Source organism: Orcinus orca, chromosome 3 (assembly GCF_937001465.1).
Source record: "Orcinus orca chromosome 3, mOrcOrc1.1, whole genome shotgun sequence".
NCBI lineage: Eukaryota > Metazoa > Chordata > Mammalia > Artiodactyla > Delphinidae > Orcinus > Orcinus orca.
Window position 1 is genome coordinate 139,218,504 of NC_064561.1, and position 20,098 is coordinate 139,238,601.

A 20,098-nucleotide genomic window follows, 5' to 3' on the forward strand; every position below is an offset into this window, starting at 1 on the left:
TTTTTTTTTTTTTTTTTTTGCGGTACGTGAGCCTCTCACTGCTGTGGCCTCTCCCGTTGAGGAGCACAGGCTCCGGACGCACAGGCTCAGCGGCCATGGCCCACGGGCCCAGCCGCTCCGCGGCATGTGGGATCTTCCTGGACCGGGGCACGAACCCGTGTCCCCTGCATCGGCAGGCGGACTCTGAACCACTGCACCACCAGGGAAGCCCAAAACCATTTCTTTAAATCAATATTAAGAGGACAGTGAATAGAAATTTATTTGAACTTATCTAAGCATATAAAATTTGGTTGTAATTACTACTTCTTAAAGAACACATGAAAAAAATCTAAACTTTCCATCCCATAATAATAGAGTCTACCTCCCAAATTCACATTTTCCATGATTAAAAAAAGCTCTGCCATTATGCACATACTTCTTGTGATAGAACAAGGTTTCTTTTAAAAAAAAAAAAAAATCAATATAAATGCCACAATGCAAATAATTGGAATGGAACCCGGAGGTGTCAGTTGACTGTTGTGTGTTGCAGGTAATGAAATTTTGCAGTCCTGTTCCCTTAGCCTGAGCATTTCTCACCTTCTTCTTCCCCTCCTCATCCACTGGGCTAATTGTAATTCATTCTTTAGGTTACAGCTTAAATATAATTTCATTTGGGGCACTGTCTCTGACTAACACCCAACATGCATGCACACCCACAGGCCCCAACCTGGGTGGTATGCTTTTCCATTGCCATCTGATTGCGTCCTGTCCTTAAGCCCTGCTTTAGCATGTTTCTCTCAGTGTCCAGTTACCTATTTGCTTGTCTTAAGAATGTCAGTTCCCAGAGAGCAGAGGTCGTATCCAGTCCACATTTGAATTCCCGGTGCCTAGTGTGATACCCAGCACAGCGTCATCACTCTGCACATGCAGCAAACTGGCTAGAGGGGTGACGCCAGGATGCAGAATGGGAAACCTGAGCGTGGGCTTCAAGCTGTTTGTTCATAACCAAACACATCTTCCATGTTCAATCGCCCCTTTGGGGCTTTCGGCATTTGGTAGCTCCTAGGTATAGTCACCTCCTCTTTGGAAAGTCTCAACCCTGCAAGAGAAATGAAATTACTGGTGTCCCTTACAAACTTTTTTAGCCTCAACTTTTGTCCATGAAATTGAGATTTTTGTCTTTGAAAGGTGAACAAAACTTTTATAATGAATTCCTTTTATGCTTCCTTCAGACTTGGTCACTTGTGTAGCAGCATCTCTACCTGTGGCAGACACATAGTTGTTCAGCAGGTGTGAAGGCATCAGGCTGGCCTTTCTGTCCCCAAAGAGATGATCTGAGGCCCATTCTATATGAGACAGAGGTTTTCAGCTGACCTACAGGGACAAAACAGATTAAAATGGAAAAGAGCATCTAGAGGAGGGTAGAAAATCATACTTTATGCCTGAACTTGACCTGTTTTATAATGCCCTGGGTGAAGTCTAACCAAACAGTATTATCTGGCAGACCCTAAGTACAGGTGTTTGTGGTCTCTCTTTTGGTCAGTACAGATTTGTACCTCCTTTACTGATTCAAACCCAATCAGCCTTTTCAGGTATCAGAATAGTAGGACTCAATCTACACACAGATAAACTCTGTTCTTTTCAGTGATAGCAAAATGGATATGGATAGCAAAATGGTGCATCACGTGATGACCCCAGGGAGCCAGAATTCCCCCGCAGGGTACTCACAGTTCCACTAGAACGCTCCCAAGCTTACCGCTGGATTTTGTGGAAGGCGTATGCTAGCTTGCATGATCCACCTTTACTATTTACTACAAGAAAGGAACCTACAATGGTGTGTTAGTTTCTACTTTATAACAAAGTGAATCAGTTATACATACACATATGTTCCCATATCTCTTCCCTCTTGCGTCTCCCTCCCTCCCACCCTCCCTATCCCACCCCTCTAGGTGGGCACAAAGCACCGAGCTGATCTCCCTGTGCTATGCGGCTGCTTCCCACTAGCTATCTATTGTACATTTGGTAGTGTGTATACGTCCATGCCACTCTCTCACTTTGTCACAGCTTACCCTTCCTCCTCCCTGTGTCCTCAAGTCCATTCTCTGGTAGGTCTGGCAGTTCCTTAGTAAATTAACATAAAATTACCATATGACCTCATAATTTCATTCCTGGGTATACACCCAAAAGAAGTGAAAAGGTGTTCAACAAAAACTTGTACATAAACATTCTTAGCAGGACTATTCACAATAGCTAAAAGGTGGAAACAACACAAATGTCCATTAGCTGACAAATGGATAAACAAAATATTGTTTGAATAGAGTACTGATACATGCTACAACACAGATGAACTGTAACATTACACTACATGAAAGAAACCAGTCACAAAAGGCCATATTATATAATAAGTATGAAAATAAATATTTTATTTTCACATGTTAAAAAAAAAAAAAAAAAAGAAAGGAGCCTAGAAGGATGCATCTGAAGCCCTGAGCCCTGAAGGTGCTCACTTGCACGTGGCTGACTTTTGCTAACTTACTGCTGGTTCCTGTCCCCTTGCTCTTCCTTGCCCTTGAGATTTTCCATTCCAGAAGTGAGTTCTGGCTCATTCTTCAATAACTGATTTATCACTGTAGCCATGGATCAAATGATTGATATTTTCTGCTTGTCATTACTTGTTGAAATATCAAGTTCCCAAGTGCCCGTTATAGAATTGAAATCAAAAGAAGATAATAAGAAACAAGTCCATGATGTGGTTTTCAAAACTATAGAAAAGTTTAAAAATATTTCTTTGATGCCTTTCCTAGACAAAATAAATGCTTTCTAAATTTTCACAGAGCAAGAACTAAAAAGGAGTAATCATTATATAAATGATTTGAATGATAAACTCTCAGCAAGTAGATATCTATTAGTATATAGACCAAACTATTTCAGAGTAGCAGTTTTAAACATTAACCTTTCTTTTTTATAAAGCATGAGTTAAGTTTCAAATTCCCTCATTTTATTTCATAATAAAAACTGAAATAACTCAGAAGTAAATTTTGGTGCATTTTCAATCAAATGCAAATTTTCAATCCCAAACTGATATCAGTAAATTTAAGAGTAATAAGACAGAGCCAGATGCTGACTGGAACCAAGGCAGTGGGAGTTTAAAAAGTACCAGACTGCTTTCCATGTATCTTCCAGCCCTGCTAAGAGATTCATCATCTCAGGAAGGCAGATTGGACCAGGGCTCTGCAGGAACCTGCCATCTGCAGAGGTTCCACGAAAGCAGCCTAAAAATAAGGCAACATAGCAGAGTGCAGGCCCTAGAATCACATTGCTTTAGTTCAAATCTCAGCTTTCTAACTTTGAAGAAGTGATTTACATTTCCAAAGCTTGTGTTTTCCTCATTGGTAAAATGGGAACCATGAGTCTGCTTGCCTTAAGGTTTGTTATGAGGGATTAAATGAGATAATTCATCCAACGTGCTCATTGAGCACAGCACCGGACACACAATAAGTCCTTATTAAAGTGTTAGCCACTACTAGAAGTACCAAAACAAACAACCCCCAGCAATGAAAACAAACATTTTTCAGACACCCTTGAATGTATCTATTTTCTAAAATTTTCTTAAAGATCACTAATTTTAAGAGCTTTCAATTGTAAGTAAGAACTTTATAAAAAATTTCAAAAAACTTTAATAGAGATTCCATAAATGATATTTTCTTCAACATAATTGATTAAGCAGTGGATACATTGTGCTGGGCTCTGCAGGGAATACAAGTTAATCAAATAGCATGGGGTGTTTTTTTGTTTTTTTTTTTTACCCCAAGGGGTTTATAATCATTGTGTGAAACTTCGCCAACATCTGAAAAATTAGAGAATACAAAATAGAATTGGTTTAAGCACCTTTAGTTTATAGTGTTTCTAAAGTCTCTGTAGCATCTATTTGGACCCATCGTTAATATACCTCTCTAACAAATGGATCAGAGATGTTTCTTAATATAAGAAAATAGAAAGGAAAAAGTTGAAGTACAATAGCTTCTCAAAGTGCAATATAGTTTACAAGGAGTCATTCACTTCTGATAATGTATAGGCAATCATGAGAATTTATGCCAAAAATAAAAGTTTCTTAACACTGTATTAGAGAAACCAATTGTAGACCGACTGCTTTTTCAAGTTCAGAAAGTCTGTGTTTGCTCTGTAAGCCCGGGCTTAATTGAATACGGTCAATCAATAAGGACTTCCTCTTCTCTCTTGTCTCTGTGACATTTACATCAGCTTTATTTACCCCAAAGTCTATCACCATGTGATTTAGCGCTTTTTTTTGACACGTGATCAAAGGGTACCTAGGAACTTGACTGGCTAGTCTGAAAGAAATCTTCATTTGCATGTCCTAACTCAAAAATAATCCTTAAATTTAAATGGCATATCTGAAATGACTCAGAGAGTCCTCAGACCAACAAAGTATCATATATTTACAGCTCTGTATTTTTCTCTCTTTGTCAGAAGATCACCCATGTGCAACCAACCATCCATCAACAAAGCCACCCTAACAGGTAAGAAGGACCTGGGAGATTATTTGTCTCACATCTAGGAAAAAGGCATATTTTCCAAGATTCAACCTTATTAGCACCAGTTTTTTCTGCAATTCTAAAATCTTTAAGAAATGAATCCTTTCTTCTCTATATTATCATTTCTCTCACTGACCTCACAAGCTGTCCATTTAACCTATTGGAAAAACTTAACTGGTGTGCCATTTTTTTAAAACAAGTTAAATGTTTGCTCTTACTCGGTTGAGTGTTGCTCTGGGCGTTTGTATTTTGAGAGATAGCATTACCTTCGAAATGCTGACCATGTTTCCGAGCTTGTGTTATCAGCATGATGTTAATATATGGTAGCTTGGTTGAACGAAAGTCAAAGCATAAATAAAAGATACCTTCTTGGTTAATGAATTTCCCAGTTGTGTGTAGGAAGGAACACCATTCCAGTACTCCTGATTTGGACCCAGAGAGTTGAGATTAAATTCAGTCTGAGATTAAATTCTGTATTTTACAATACAGAAAAGTTCAATGAGATCAAAAGAACAGATGTTTGGGGAAGAGAAGTGGATGGAAGGATGAGGGGCGTAGAGGTCAGAAGAATAAAATTACTCCGATTCCTATTAGTCTATTTTAGACATGGGGCTTGACCTCAGCTGAGCCAAAAACAGAACAGATGATCTCATTTTGCTAAACCTGAAACCAAATTGAACTCATTTGATCATTTCTTGAAACCCCAATTGATTCATTAAGATAATTGCCTGGAGAAGAAAACCCATGTTTTCTAAAATTATTACCAGAAGACAATTAACATATTCTCCAAACTAGACCAATACTTCACTTGATTCAAGTGTCTTCCTGGGACTCCAGCTCGTAATATGCAGAGGAGCTCATTATTACATTATCAGTGACTCTACTTTGCTTGAAAGTTAACTTCATCATGTCCAGTCAGGACCTTTCAACTGGGCTCCTTTGTGGTCACCACATCAAAGTGATTCTGGGACAGCAGTTAATGTTGGTCTTTCCTGAATGCCTTTCAAATGGGACTTGTGTTCCACTGACTATTACATTATTGGTTCTCTTTTCCACGTGTATCTTTCAAGATCTTATTGGTGATGATTTTCAACTGGCATTTCATAGTCTTATATAAGTCTGGTTTACCCATTTTCTTCTTGGCATTGGTCAAGAGATGAACAATAATTGAAATTCCTACGGATTAAAGTAAGTTCTTTGAGTAACAGATTTCTTCTTCAGAAACCCCGATTTAATATGAAAGAGCCCACATCTACCTGGGGCCTCTAATGAGAGAGACCACATGGAACCTGGCCCCCAGCCCTGCTCCCAGCACTAGACCTGACCCATATAAAGAGGGAGACCATCACCCCCTTTATCTTTGCAATAAGTATGACTCCTCTGACATCAGTTTGTGCAGAACTCAGTGCTATTTTGGCCCCTGAAAGCTTGTAGCTTGAGGTCACATATGAGCCAGCCCCACAGAGCATCCTACCAGAAGAGCAGCTGCAGGTACCAATGGAGGCTGCTGTGTCCACCAGGAGGGGGTGGGTGCTCCGTGGTCAGGGCAGCTGTCCGGCCACCCTGGCCAACGTCTGGCACTGATTAGAGAAGGAGTAGCTGCACTCAGAGGGCACAGACTTGGCCTTGAACACATACGAGAGGCCCCGTCGAAGCTCCCAGAAATTTCACGTAGTGCTGAGGCCCGGAAGCAATATCAGAGGGGACTGTGAGCCACAGAAATCTGGGCTAATATGGCCTCATTTGTACCCACATGATCTTGACCTGAGGCCTGGGGACAGTGGGGCTCTAGAAATATCTTATTTAGGAAGGGAAACTAATTAACTGTCATTAAGGGCTTTGTGCGGCTGTGTTCATCCCAAAGCACAACAGGAAATTAAATGACTTGTGAATGGAAGCCTTTTTCCTTGCCCAAGAATAGCAAACCAAGGTGAAAAAGTCAGATGAGGGGGTGAGGGAATGAGGGCAACAGCAAGGGACATTCCTCTCTCTGAGCTCATTCTGGAAAAGTATGCCCTTAAAACCATAAATCATGAAAACAGTAGTGGTTGAGACTTCGATGGGAGACTTCAGACATACAGAAAAGGTGGTGCTTGTGAATTCCTGCCCTCAGCAGCTGACTGCTCAGGACTTCACTCCAAGTTTGCTCCCTGGCAAGTGAGTGCAGTGGAGAAGAGTGTTAAAAAGAGTCAGTGGGGCACGCTTGAAGAAGAACTTGGCCTTCTTAGAAATTTTTCTTAGGTTCTAGAGGAACAGTGTAGTATGCAGGTAAGTTCATGTTTGGTCCAAAAGGCCGCTGTGGTGGACAGCACCAGGCGCCTCTGGAGGGCAGCTCCATAGAACAGCACTGACAGGGCGCTCCTGGAATTGGGGGGCAGGGGGCGGGAAGCTGCTCTGCATGTCCAGAATTCAAGCCATGTTCTATCATGATAGCTGTGTGGCTCTGGGCAGGTTACATAGCCTATCCCTGCCTGTTTTCCCATTTACAAAACAGCGATCATACTTCATACAGTTATTGCTAAATACATGAGTTCATTTGTACAATGCTCTTAGCATAGAGTGAGCACTCAATGCGTCATTTTATTTTGCTTTGTTGTTGTTTTTATTGGGTTTTGTTTTTAGGATTCATGCTGTATGTCACTAGGGGTGATGGAAAGAACAGGCCAGAGAGATGGGAAAAGGAAAGGGAAGAGTGCAAGACAAACTGGCAAGGTCATAGGAGTAAAAGTTATGGATCCCCCCCGAAATGGTCAAAATGCACACACTTCCTTTGTGCCTGTTGTAAGTGGGGCCTCTAATTGCTCCCAGCACTGTATCCCGGCCTCTCATCACAGCCACAGGCATTGGCGCCTTTGTGGTGTGGATAATAAACTATTGTTCAGGATTATTTTCAAAGTTGAAGAACTTATTTTTGAGTCACAGAACTTTGAAGACAGAAAATTAACTCTCCATAAGTCAACTTCTTGAGTTTTATAAAAGAAGAGTTGAGAACTTTCACTCTCTCTGTCTGTCACACTACACCTTCTAAAACTTGCTCCCATAGAACTTAAACTACTCTTTTCCCCCTTAGAGGTTATTCCATTTGACATGTGTTAAAGCCAGGAAAGTTTGATTTTATATCATTAGGGCTAAAGCATGTTAGTTAGTCGCCAGATTTTATATCTATACATAATAGGTAAATTCATAGCTCTACAACGATTTAACAATTTAAAAAAAAATAAAGTTTCCAAATGCGCGTTTAGAAAAGAGCCTTCCTGCTGAATGGCTCTCTGTTCTTTAGTGTGATATAACAAACAGACTGGCGTGTGGCATTTGGGGCCTGAGTGCAAACCCTGTATCTCTCATTCGCTTTATTCCCTCGTTTGAAAAATGGAGATAGGAGCTCCTCTCAGTGCTGTTGCAGGAATTCAAGGAGGTAAGTTAGATGAGGAACAGAAGCCTGTCATGAGTAACTCACCAAGTGTTTCTTCCTACAGCCCTCCTCCATGCCTGACATTTTGTTGTTGTTCCTAAAGCTATTTTAAAAACGGGTAGCATAGAGGAGGACGTTGATGATGTGTCAGCTTCACTCGTGCACTTCATTTATGATTTTGTTTGCAGACAGTAATGATGGGGCATTTCTAGGAATCTCTGTACTTAGTGCAAGGCTCACGTGCATAGGTCCTTAGCGGATGGTGAAGAGCAGAACTAAAGAGTGTGTTGAAACATGAGAGGGCAGCAAAGAGTCAGAGCTGCCCAAGCCATACCTGCGTTGTGACACTGAGCCCTGGTTTGGGTGTAGAGCCATGTCTTTGGGGGCACAATTGGTTCTCTTGAGCATTTCATTTTCAAATGATATTCACTCAAGAAAAGAGTTCTGTGGCCATCTCATGAGACCTTGTCACATCTCCACGATATCACTTTACAATGTTTGTTATTTACATATTTTCTGTCCCTTTATTTAATCATATTTAAACTGAGGATTTCCATGTGAGAATGTAACTGAGAGAAAATTTATTTAAACTTCTCTATTTTAAAGATGAGAAAACTGAGACCTAGTGAGAGAAAATGCTACTTAGAGGCAGAGCCAGGAATAAATGCAGGACTCCTTTTTGCCAAGTCTAGGATCCTTCTTATACATAACCCTATAAAATTATCCATCAAATTAGGGTAGCCTTCAGACCCACCATGGAAGTATATGTTTTGGAGAAAGTAAAAGAAATCTTACAGGATATTGATTTCTGGGTAATAGATATAACATTGGATTTTCTTTGTATATGGACCCAAAAATTTGAAAATATCCTGTCCCGATTTCTCACTGGACAGGTCTTTGTATTTAGAGCTATTTTTATTATATCCACAGCCTATATCTTAGAGGCCCTCAGGTAAGTAAAGATTGGCAGACTAAGGAGAAAATACAACTTCTATCCATGCAATAAAACTAGTACAATTGCCTCCTCTTTACCTGTAGAGGGAGTGCAGGGACAAGCGTAAAATAACGCAAAAGTAGTTTTAGTCCAAAAAAAATTTTAGTGTATCTCCACTCATATTTTTGCCCTGAATATTCCTAACTCCTTTAAAAGAAAAAAAAGAAAAAAAGAGTGCATTTTCAATAGAATTTAATCAGTTGGTAAGCAGAGGATTTAAAAAGTAAACTATCCAAATATACTAGTTAGTCAGAATACAATAAGACACTTACTCTTGTTTGTTTATTGTTCTTCTAAAGCACAAAGCAGTTTATAAAATCCATTGAAGAAAAAAAAAAGCAAAGATTTTTAACTGGAACCGTTATTTTGTTATTACCGGGACTAATCATTTAACACTTTGTGCCACTAAAGAAAGGAAACTAAACAACTACTTTATGTGACAATAGCAATGCTAGTGACTTACGTAGGTTTGCCTTTTAAATCTGCGCGTGCGCGCGTGTGTGTGTGTGTGTGTGTGTGTGTGTGTAATAAAAACAACTAGTGTACATAACGTGAAAAGAAATATATATATATGTATATATATATATATAGTAGTTGGAAGCACGAGCCGCTAAAGAAGGCAAAAGAGACCTCAGTGAGAGCAATACGCGAAAGGGCTGAGGGGACATCGAACTAAAAATGTATGTTAGGGCAGCGAGTGTGGGAGGAGGACGAAGACCCAGCCATTGCCCTGGAAGTCTCACCCTCTTCATCAGCAACTAGCAGGCACTAGCTTCATCATGCAGCTCTTTTTCTCCTTTCTTTTAACAAGAGCAAAGATTGTGGCAACGCTTTAACGATTGCAGAGAATGAGTGCGCAGTAAGCTCTTTTAGGAATGTGATTGAAGAATGCTGAGTACACATTATGCTTAATAGCTTTAATAAAAAATAAAAATTGTGTATGTGAGTGTTAGAGATTGGCTTTTGTGGGGAGTTTTTTTGCTTGTTTTACTTTTATATTTAATACATCTGATGAATGTGGAGTATTCTGAATTTTTTGAGCCAGAGGAGTTTACTTTTACAAAAATCCCCACATTAAAAAGACCTCTCCGGGAAAAGCATTGAACTAAAAGATTTGCTCAAGTGCATGGAGTATGACTACTTGTTACTTAAATTTATGATCTTTTAGAGGGTCAAAGCCTGTTTTCTTCCTTATAGGCTAACTTGTTTTGCCTTCTTATGCTTTCACTAAGTAAGTAGAGTTATCTCTATTAATTTGTAAAAAGACCAGGTCTGACAATCACTTTTTGACCAGGAATTGATTCAAGTTATATTTGGTTTTCTAAACAGTAAGAAAACAAGTGAATGTCACAATCATGGGAAAATATAATCAAATTGTAACTGTATTGCCTGAATATCTGCTCTGGGTATTTTGTTATAACTTTAATTGAAACAATTAAACAAAACTGCATATTCATTGAGTCAGAACAGCAAAAAGGTTATGAGTGAAACCATATAGATTGAAAACCCAACTTTCCTCTTACTAGCTATGTAATCTTGGTCAATTTACTTAAATTCTCTAAGCTTTCATTTTCTAATCAGTAAATTCTAAGTCAGTGATTAGCATAGTGCTTGGTACCCAGAATGTACTCAACAAATGTTAACTATCATTATTGCTTCAATTTTATTATTATTATTACTATTATCATTATCATACATTTGGTCAACAAATATTTTCTGTGTACCTTATATGTGGCATGCAATAAGGTAGGTGTTGGAAATAAAAAGATGAGTAAAAGGTGACTACTGGCTTCAAGGAAGTCACATGGGGACACCGAATGGAACCAGGAATAATTAACAAGCTAAGTGCCACGACTGAAGCAAATTCAAATACATATATGTATTTGAAGGAGAGGGCAAGTGATTCTACCTAGGGGAAGCTCCCTGCTGAACTTCGAAGAAGGTGGAGTTCTCCATATGGTTAGAAGGAGAACACCTCATGCCAAGGGACCAACAACAGTGAGTGCCGGTTCAGCTCAGGGGACTGGAGACAGTAAAGAACAAAAAGAGTTCAGAATGTATGGGAGCAACAGAACATGATCTCCAAGCGTAGATTAAGGCAGTAGCATGAAGAGCATTAGAAGTCAGTGTAAATAACAGTGGACTATATTTTACGGGCGATGGAAAATCATCAGTCATTTCTAAGCAGAGGAACAAGTACATATGTTAGAATGACAATGTTGGATGCTGCATAGAAAACAGATTGAAAGGAAGAGAGACTAGCGGCAGCCTCATACTGATCCAAAGGCCGTTACAGGCCAAGTACCCACTGAAGATCATGTGAATCTGGACTGGGGTGGTGGTGTTGGGGGTGGAGATGAGGAAATGGATTCACAAGTCTTTTCAGAGAGTTGAGAAAGCTTGGTGGGTGATTAGATTGAGAAGTGAGGGAAAAGAAGAGAAAAATGAAGTCATACACACAGGTGTTCATCACAGCATTGTGCATTTGTACAAGAGACTGAAAACAACCCAAGTGCTAAATAATATGTGAGTTCTATTTAAGTATCAAAAATTCCATAATAAAAAAATTTAAATAACTTATTCATGAGAAAAATTTTATAATGTAGAAAAATGCACCTAATTTAAAGAATATATGTTAAAGTTCTAAGTAAGCAATAGCCACACATTTCATGTATTTTAATTATGTATATTGTATTTAATTTAAGACATTTTTGGATGTTGACTGGTAACTAGCAAAGGCCCATTTTACATAGAATCTGGTGACAAACTTGTAAGTATCTCTCAGATCAAGATTTCTGTTTGCCTCTCCTCACTAGAAAAGGTACTAATGAGACACTGCCAACTGATCTTTCAGTATTATTGTGCCCCAGTGAGCATTCACTGTATTTTCAGATAATAATATGCCTTGGCTAGGGCAGCACTCATGGTGGTTATTGAGCTTATGACAAGACAGCTCTATTATCCTCCAGTCGATCAGAAAAGCTACCATGAAAATAGAGGCATTAAAGTCACCTTTAGCCTGTATCCCTTCCTCACCACCTCGAGTTAGAAAAATGCAACATTTCCCAAACCTGCCTGATCTAAGGAACCCCCAAGGGATCCTTGAAAATAAACACGAAAAAACAGATCCCAAGACAGTGCAGGACGAAATCTTTGGGATAAGTCTCAGGATCTGTGTTCTCAACAAGTGCTCCAAATTAACGAATCAGCCAAATTTGGGAGAATAATCGGATACTGGGTGAAGTAGGCAAGAGTGCTGCTCTGGACAGTGTTGACACTGCGTTGCTGGACAGTTGTTGGAAAATCATTGTCTTTCTGCAAAATGTATATAGTGACACCCACACCCCCATCCAACAAACAACGCAGCCTAGGATAAACAAGATAATACGTGTGAGGTGCTTTGCGATTAGCAAAGGAAATACAAGGTGACCTTATTATCTGTGCCATCCTCATCATCATGGTCATCATCAGCTGGCCCATCATCCCTCTTATCTCTCCAAATGTATACAAATTTTAATTAGGCCAGCTTGCCCCTCTCCTAGAAGAAAATGAAGTAACATGTCCATGTTTGTGTATGAGGGTGGGAGTGAGTTTGGGAAATGTTATGTTTAGTAACTGTATTCTTTTTGTCTTCTCACACACTGTACCAAGTTTCCTTTAAAAAAAAAAGAAAGAAAGAGAGAAAGAAACAACAAAAGCTGCATTCTTAAGTCACTCCCTTTATCCACAAAGGGCTTCCCACCCATGTATGCCTTAAAAAGTATTCCCCTGGGCACACTCAAATACAAGACTGTGGTAGGGCAAAACAATGAAAATTCCTTTGGGTCTAATTTCCCAAATTTTCCTAGTTGAGTGTTACACTGAGTTATTTAACTCTATGAATAAATGAGGATTTCACTCACAGCATTCTTTCTTTCACTATCTCAGAAAATGCTTTTTTAAAAATTGGATCTATTATTAATACTAATATTAATAAAAATTAACATTTTCTGACATTTGATATCAAAGACTCTACATACATAATCTCTTTTAAATCTTATGATAATTCAATATATAGCTTCAAATGACAAAGTGTAGATTAAGTATGACTCAAAGGCAGAACCTAGAGGCTTCCCTCCCTTAAAATGTATTGATCCATGCACAGAAACACACACAACCTGCTGTCATCTTCTCCTCAAAGTTATTCTTTTCTTTCTTTCTTTCTTTCTTTCTTTCTTTCTTTCTTTCTTTCTTTCTTTCTTTCAAAGAAGAGACAGCAGAAAATGAACCTACGTTGTCTATTACGGAACATGTATGAATGGAGGGTATGATGGAAGATGGATTAGATCTGTGGATACAGAGCAACCCTTTGGGAAACCCAAAGGAATCAGTTTTATAAGCTAAGGAAAGGACTTTTGCTTGTGGGGTAGAATTCCTCAAGGCTTCAATTCTCACAGTTCTCTTCCTGACTCCTCTGAAGTGCCTGTGTGACAGCGCCCAGGGCAGCAGCATCAACAAGGAAAGGACCCCACAGTGTGTGTGAGCAGTGAGGATGTAAGAAGGTTCGGCATAGGGCAGTGCTTGAGCCTCTGTGCTCACCTTGCTTCTAGGACCAGTCACTGTTAACCCCTGAGATAACAGTTTCTATCATGGGGTGATATTCATCTTCTCTTTGTGCGTAGACTCACCGTAGGCTCGTCATCTCCATTATCATTTGCTTGGGTACCAGTTCTAGCCATGACATTCCCCAGCTCTCTGTGCCCCAAATGCACTTCCTCTAGATATTTCTGATGTCTACATATCCAGTGCTTTTTAGTGCGCTATCTTCTCTTTTGTGGTTCTTTTTCGGCCCTGTTGGCACTCTGAAAGCATTTCTAATTCACTGGACTGTTTTCTTCTACCTGCCTAGCAAAACAAATGGATGTTCACGTCTGTTTTTTCGGGCATGTTTCTGGTGTTCGCATATTGCACACTGAATTGTCCATGTGGAGAACCTCATTGATGGGTTTGCTCCTTCACTCATTCAGTCACTCGGATGTGAAAGACTGTGCTTGCGCTCTCAGGACCCATGAGGTATAAGATACCTCCCCTGAGCTTTACGACCATTATCCTAGAGGTTTGTGGAATTTAGAAAGATAAAATGTGTTCTGTTGAATGACGGAAAGCATTAAGTAAGTAGAAAACAGAGGGTTTGTAAATGAGTAGATAAATGAGTTGATCAAATAAGGAAAGTAGGAAGAAAGGGAGGAAGGAGGAAATTGATCAGGCTGAGATCGTTTTCCGAGAGAGCCAGGAGACTGTCTACAGTGTCATTTAGCTTAGAGACTGGAAAAAGTCTGGGAAACCACTTGAGGAACTTAGGGAAAACTTAGCAACACAAGCATGTAGAGGAGTGAGAGTAGTAAAAGAAAGGTTTTCTGAATCACCAAGGAGGAAAATAGCAGACGATGGGTCGGGGAACTGAGACCTCAGTTGAGGAAGATGTGACAGACGGTCTCTAAGATACTTCTTCTGTCACTGACTGTGCACTGACTGTGCTCTTTTAAATTGTTTATGTGGAAAGAGATCTAGGTTTTCTCTTCCAGCAGGTTGTAATTTTGTAAAAAATTTCAAAATGTTGTATGTTTTGTTTGCTTGTTTGATGTACAAGTCAGAACGTACATAGAGGACTAAGAGCAGGTCTCAGAAGTTGGGAGGTCTGGGTTTCATTGCTGGCTCACCTGCTGACCCACGTTGTGACCTTAGAAAAGTTCCTCAAACGCTGTGAGTCTTTTCTGTTAAAAGTGTTGAATAATAACAACAACAACAACAACAATAATAATTGTGATAATACTTTCCTGATCTTGAGGAATATACAGGACAATCCATGTAAACATTTTGTCACAGTGTCTGGTTGTGTCATTCATGCTGATCCTCAAAGTTGTCATCTTTGTACACCGTACACTTTTTTGGCCCTGCTGCCATTGATAAAAGCATTGGGGGAATGGCTTTAGAGACAGTTTACAGGCCATACAAGAAAAAGCCATCTTATTGGTTTACCGTCATGCTTCACTTTTGACCAAAAATATTATTTCCAATATGATTACCAACCTTAGTCACCAAATAAGATATCAGATTAGCCTGGATGAGGCTAATTCTAAAAATGTAGCCATTCCAGGGGATGAGACAATTTTGAGGCATTTGAGAGAAGTATAATGTGGACTCTGAAAGCAGTTCCAAGACAGAGTGTCACATCATTAGAGTGATGGCAATATATGGAATAAGCATACACACACACACACACACACACACACACACACACACACACACACACACGTTTTCCCAGTTGATACTTCGAAAGAGATAACTTCCTCTGAATTCTATGGGGTGGAAATGGTCTCATCTCTAGGAGTCCTTTTTACTTTTCAGCCACACTTCATAGAGTCTGTGTTTCTCCAGATCTTCACAGCCAGGTTCCATTCCCTGGGAACTGCCGAAGGTGCCATAGATAAGGGAGAGGGCTGGTGTGCCCCAGCCCACTGGCCAGGGAAGGCTTCACCCCTCATCATTTCCACAGAACGGGCAGCAGAGGAAATGAGCCTGGCACTTGTCGCACTATTATTTCTCACTGCCTCTATTCAGTTATTACCGGGCACCTATAGAGCCTCAGCATCCTGTTCTTTGAGCGTTCCATACAATTCTCTCCTAGGCTGGCTTATAACCCCGCCTTCGATAACAGCGTATCAGCAGTGATCCTCTGGTTGCAAGATTAAAAACCAACTCTGCTCACTTAAGCAAAATGGGATTTAGTGGAAGAATATTGGGAGAATTTCCAATTCCCTAAGAATCAGTGGGGAGGCTAGAGGATCAGAGTTGAAGGAATCAGTACATCTTCAGAGTAGTAGAAAGCCAAAGGGTAAGGGGAAAATCTCATGGCAGGATCAATCAAGTGAGATCCCTGCAACTGCTTTTAGTTTCTTTGTTACTCTGTTTAAGAGCCAAATTCCAGTGAAGGGGTCCAGTGGGTCTAGTTTGGGTCTTGGGCCTTGGCTAAAGGAGAACAGGGCATCAGGCTATTTCACCAGACCACGTAATAGGATGTAGGGGTGAGAGCCTAAGTGATGGGGCCAGATTACGAGGATTCGTTTTCTAGTTCTCCCACTTCCAGATGTTTCTCCTCAAACGATTCATTTAACCTCCCAAAACCTCAAATTCCTCGTTTTTGAAGTGGGCAGAATAATAGTAATTATCTCCTAGGGAGCTCGTGAAAATTATCTGAGATGATATTAAAGAAAAAGTAAGCACAATGCATGGGCACACAGTGAGCACTTGATCATTGTTGGCTGTTTCATAGTTAGGATTATCTAACGGAAATGCCAAGTAATTTCCTGAAAGAAATTAGGGTGCTGTTAGAAAGGGGAAATAAATAAGTGCTGGCGGGCCAGAAATAATTATTGATTATAGTGGAATAAGAGGGTTGGCCTCAATCCACTATTTATTTTGCTAATGTATTTCTCAGTAACCTATGCTTTATGATATTAAGGTTCTTAGGGATGCAGGATGGTACCTGTTTGTTAAGGTATCCCTGGGAACTCAGTTCCTCTGAAGGCATGTGACTTCCTGATCATTTGATCCACACCCATTTATTGATGCCTCCCTTATGCTTAGATCTAGACAGGATGCCATGGTCTGTGGCTTCTGGTTTCCTCACAAGTGTAGGAATCAAAGTAAGGAATAATTTGCCTTCCTCTGATCTTTGTTTAATAGTCATCTAAATGGACTGTTGTCTAATAAGTCACCACCTAATTAGGTTTACTTTAAGGGATACAGGATTATAGAGAGAGAAGGATTATTTTTTAAGCCTCTCCACTTCCTGAGAACAACATTGAAGTAGGCCCCAGCATATGAAGAAGCTGGCATTCTAAATTCATCCAAAGCTTCATTGTTTGAACTTTAGAAAAGAGTATCCACACACTGGCACTCATCAAAGGCCCCTTAGAACCAGCCTATATATCTCCATTCCAGGAAAGTGCAGGTTTTCCAAGGAGAGAGAATCTGAAGGAGAATTTGAGGTCCCTGAGAAAAGGCATTTAGGTCCATCAGTGGGATGAGATGGGCTGAAATCTCTGAAGGCCAATGGAAGGTCACTGTGGAACACTGCACAGCCTACCCACTTGGAAAGTCAGAGTCATTGTGAGGAGGAGAGCCCAAGCCCAGGCTTTGGGAAGCTGGATAGACAGAGTGTCATGCGCCAGGACAGAATCAGTCAGGCCACACCTCACTGCCCCATGGCTGCTGCCTCCAAAGCCATGGAGGTGCTGACCTCTGACTACATGCTGCCACCTGCCCGCCACACCCCTCCACCTCACACTCTGACTGAGCCTCTGAAGCCACCCAGCCTGCAGCAGGCCCTGGCCTCTGTCTCTAGCATCTCAGCCCTGACCACCGTCTCCATTACCCCTCACCCAGGACCAGTCATGCCATCCTCACTACACCTTTTCCAGCATCCAGCCTTCCCCAGACCTGACCAACTCTGGCCTCTCCTCCAACCTCACCACACCATGTCACCCAACACCAGAAAGGCATGACAGAATTGAAACCGGAAATGGAGCCACCCTGAGTGTTAGTTTCTTACAAAGGTATCTGTCTTTTTCCAGGGGTGTAGCTAGTAGGCATTGTAAGAGGGTGGGCTTTGGATTCCTTGAGTCAATACAGAGAATTCTAGCTATGCCACCTCTTAGCGATTTGACTTGGGGCAAGTTATTCTGTAAGCCTCAACTTTCTAATCTACCAAATGTAGGTAATAACAAACCTACCTCAGAGGGTCACAATAAGGATTAAATGAGATGTATGAGCACCAAGCCTAGTACCTGGCACATTAAAGAAACAAAATGAAACGCTAATTCTTGCATAAACTTTTCTCTTTTCTTGAGTGTACTGTGACCCTTCCATCAGTGAGTTTCAGAGGCAAATGAATCCTCTTTGGACCTGGAAGCTTGACACAAGGAAGAATGAAGTAAAGAAAACAACTGAATTTCTCTTAAAAGCATTTTCCCTTACTAACTTTTCTTCCGTTGTCTGTGTTCATAAGAAACCAGCTATGCCTGCAGAAATGTCTGCCTGTTTCCTTTTCTACGTGTTTAAATTCCTAATTGTGCACACAATCTTAGTCACTGTATTTTCACGTGCAAGCAATTAAGGACTCATTTAACAGCCTTCCCCCTGGAAGGTTTTGTTCTCCATCTGCCACAAATCAGATTCCTTAGGAACATGTTTGATTTTGAAACAATGTGAAAGTACTGTTCATTTTGTTCAAATTTCATTTATGTACCATTTTTTAAAGTGATGTAAATGGACAGCCACAAAAAGCTCAGCAGCTGGTCAAAACAAGACTTCAAAGAAACCATTGAAATGGGGCAAAAAGAAATTTTTTTTTAAACTAATATGCTAGGACAAAGCCAAATAAAACCATAGTATGATAAACAGTCCTCAGACATATTTCATTCATAACAAATATTTACTTTACAACAGATTTCAAATACAGGAAAATGGGAATGCACCCCAGTTCCCATTCTGAATCTTGGAAGTCTTGAGCTCACAGCAATGAATGTGAGGGAAAAGGGCAGAAGAAGCCAGGAAAGGGGAAAACAGGAAAAGATTAGATTTCTCAGGCTTTTTGGAGAAACATGGTACAAAGATACGCATTTCAATGATATTAACCAGAAGAATCAAACAGATTTATATGACTCTTTGTTGCTGTACACCTGAAACTAACACAACATCGTAAAGCAACTATACTTCAATTTTTTAAAAAATCAATTAGATAACTAATTTCTCCCTCACCACAGGTGAAGTCCATTTTTGTTAATTTGTTCAATAGGTTTCCTTACTTTAGAACATCAAATAGAAGCTAACACTTGGTCAAATTAAAGGCAAAAAAAAAAAAAAAAATGGTTTAGGTTCTGAACACAAATAAGTGTCTGTGAATTGGTAACAAAAATTCAGCAAACATTTAAAAAGGATTAGATTTTCTAGAAGAGTCTCAAAATTAGATATTGCCATTTGAAGGCAGCTTGCAAAAAATATTAGTTTTCGCTACTTACATTTCCCGTTGTTTCGGGACTTGAAAGAAAAAACCAGCAGAGTTAATGCAGTCAATCCCTATTTATATATTAGTTGGATATTTTGTCCACCATCTTCCTGAGGCTTTATGAGCTGAATTGTTTTGATATCATTCAAGGAAACGTTCTGTAAATGTTCAAAGTATTGCTGTTATTTTGGGCAGTCACACCTGCATGTTTAAAATGCCTTTTGTGCAGAATGTAGACCAATTTGCTTTCAAATCAGACCTTCAAAGAAGGGTAGATTTATACCTGTGACAGATCCCCTGAGGTGCTTCCCTACAAGGAAAAGTTAAAGCTAAGAGAGCCACTCCCACCCACGATCTTTGTGTCTTTGTGCTTAGCATCAAATGGCATCTCTAAAAAGAAGAGCAGAGAAAACATGAGTACCTCTCTGCTGGAGATCCAAAGCAAGATACAGGTCTTCTGGAAGAAATGACACCTAAGAATTTGCAAGTAGTTGGTAAATAAATAGAAGGAGAGGGTGAAAATGGAGGAGTCCGCACCTTTCACGAACAGTGAATATTTATTAAAAGGCAACTGTTTTGTAAGAGCAGCTAAGCTCAGAAATCAGAGACATCCAATGTCTGCCATTAAAGGAGTTAGTTCTACTGTAGGGTGTAATTAAGAGTCAAATGAAAGGTGTGCTAAGTATTTAGGATAGTAGTTCACAAACTTATCTCTTCATTGGAATCACCTGGGAATCTTTTAAAAGTTCCAAAAAGTGAAGGTAGAAAATATCAAAGGTTTGGAGACCAGTTGGAGGACAATAACACTGTTCAAGAATAAAGTCCAATGAGGGCCCTACACCAGCAAAGTAGCTGGATAACAGGAATATAAAGGAAGTGGAAGAGATAGTTGTAAAAGATGAAAGAAGGACCCATGTGTAGGATTTAGTAACTACCAGTTGTATGATTTTATTGAGTGGATGTAAAATGTTCTGAAATATATGAAGATTTATAATCTTATATATGGGATATATAGGATTATATATAGGATAAAAATAGGTTGACACTTGGATTCCAATTTAGAATTGAAGCCTGATTTATCTCAGTGCCTAGATTACCTACATTTCATTTAG

General features: G+C 39.9%; 1 protein-coding gene across 9 annotated transcripts in view; it reads left to right on the top strand.

Annotated features, from left to right (window-relative positions):
• Window positions 1–20,098, top strand: part of PDE4D (phosphodiesterase 4D) — a 1,454,760-nt gene that overhangs the window by 1,257,254 nt on the left and 177,408 nt on the right. For all 9 annotated transcript variants that reach the window (XM_033437904.2, XM_049707909.1, XM_049707914.1 and 6 more), the window contains one exon: window positions 4,468–4,517. In XM_033437904.2, coding sequence (XP_033293795.1) covers window positions 4,468–4,517 — 50 coding nt within the window. The remainder of the gene's footprint in view (window positions 1–4,467; window positions 4,518–20,098) is intronic.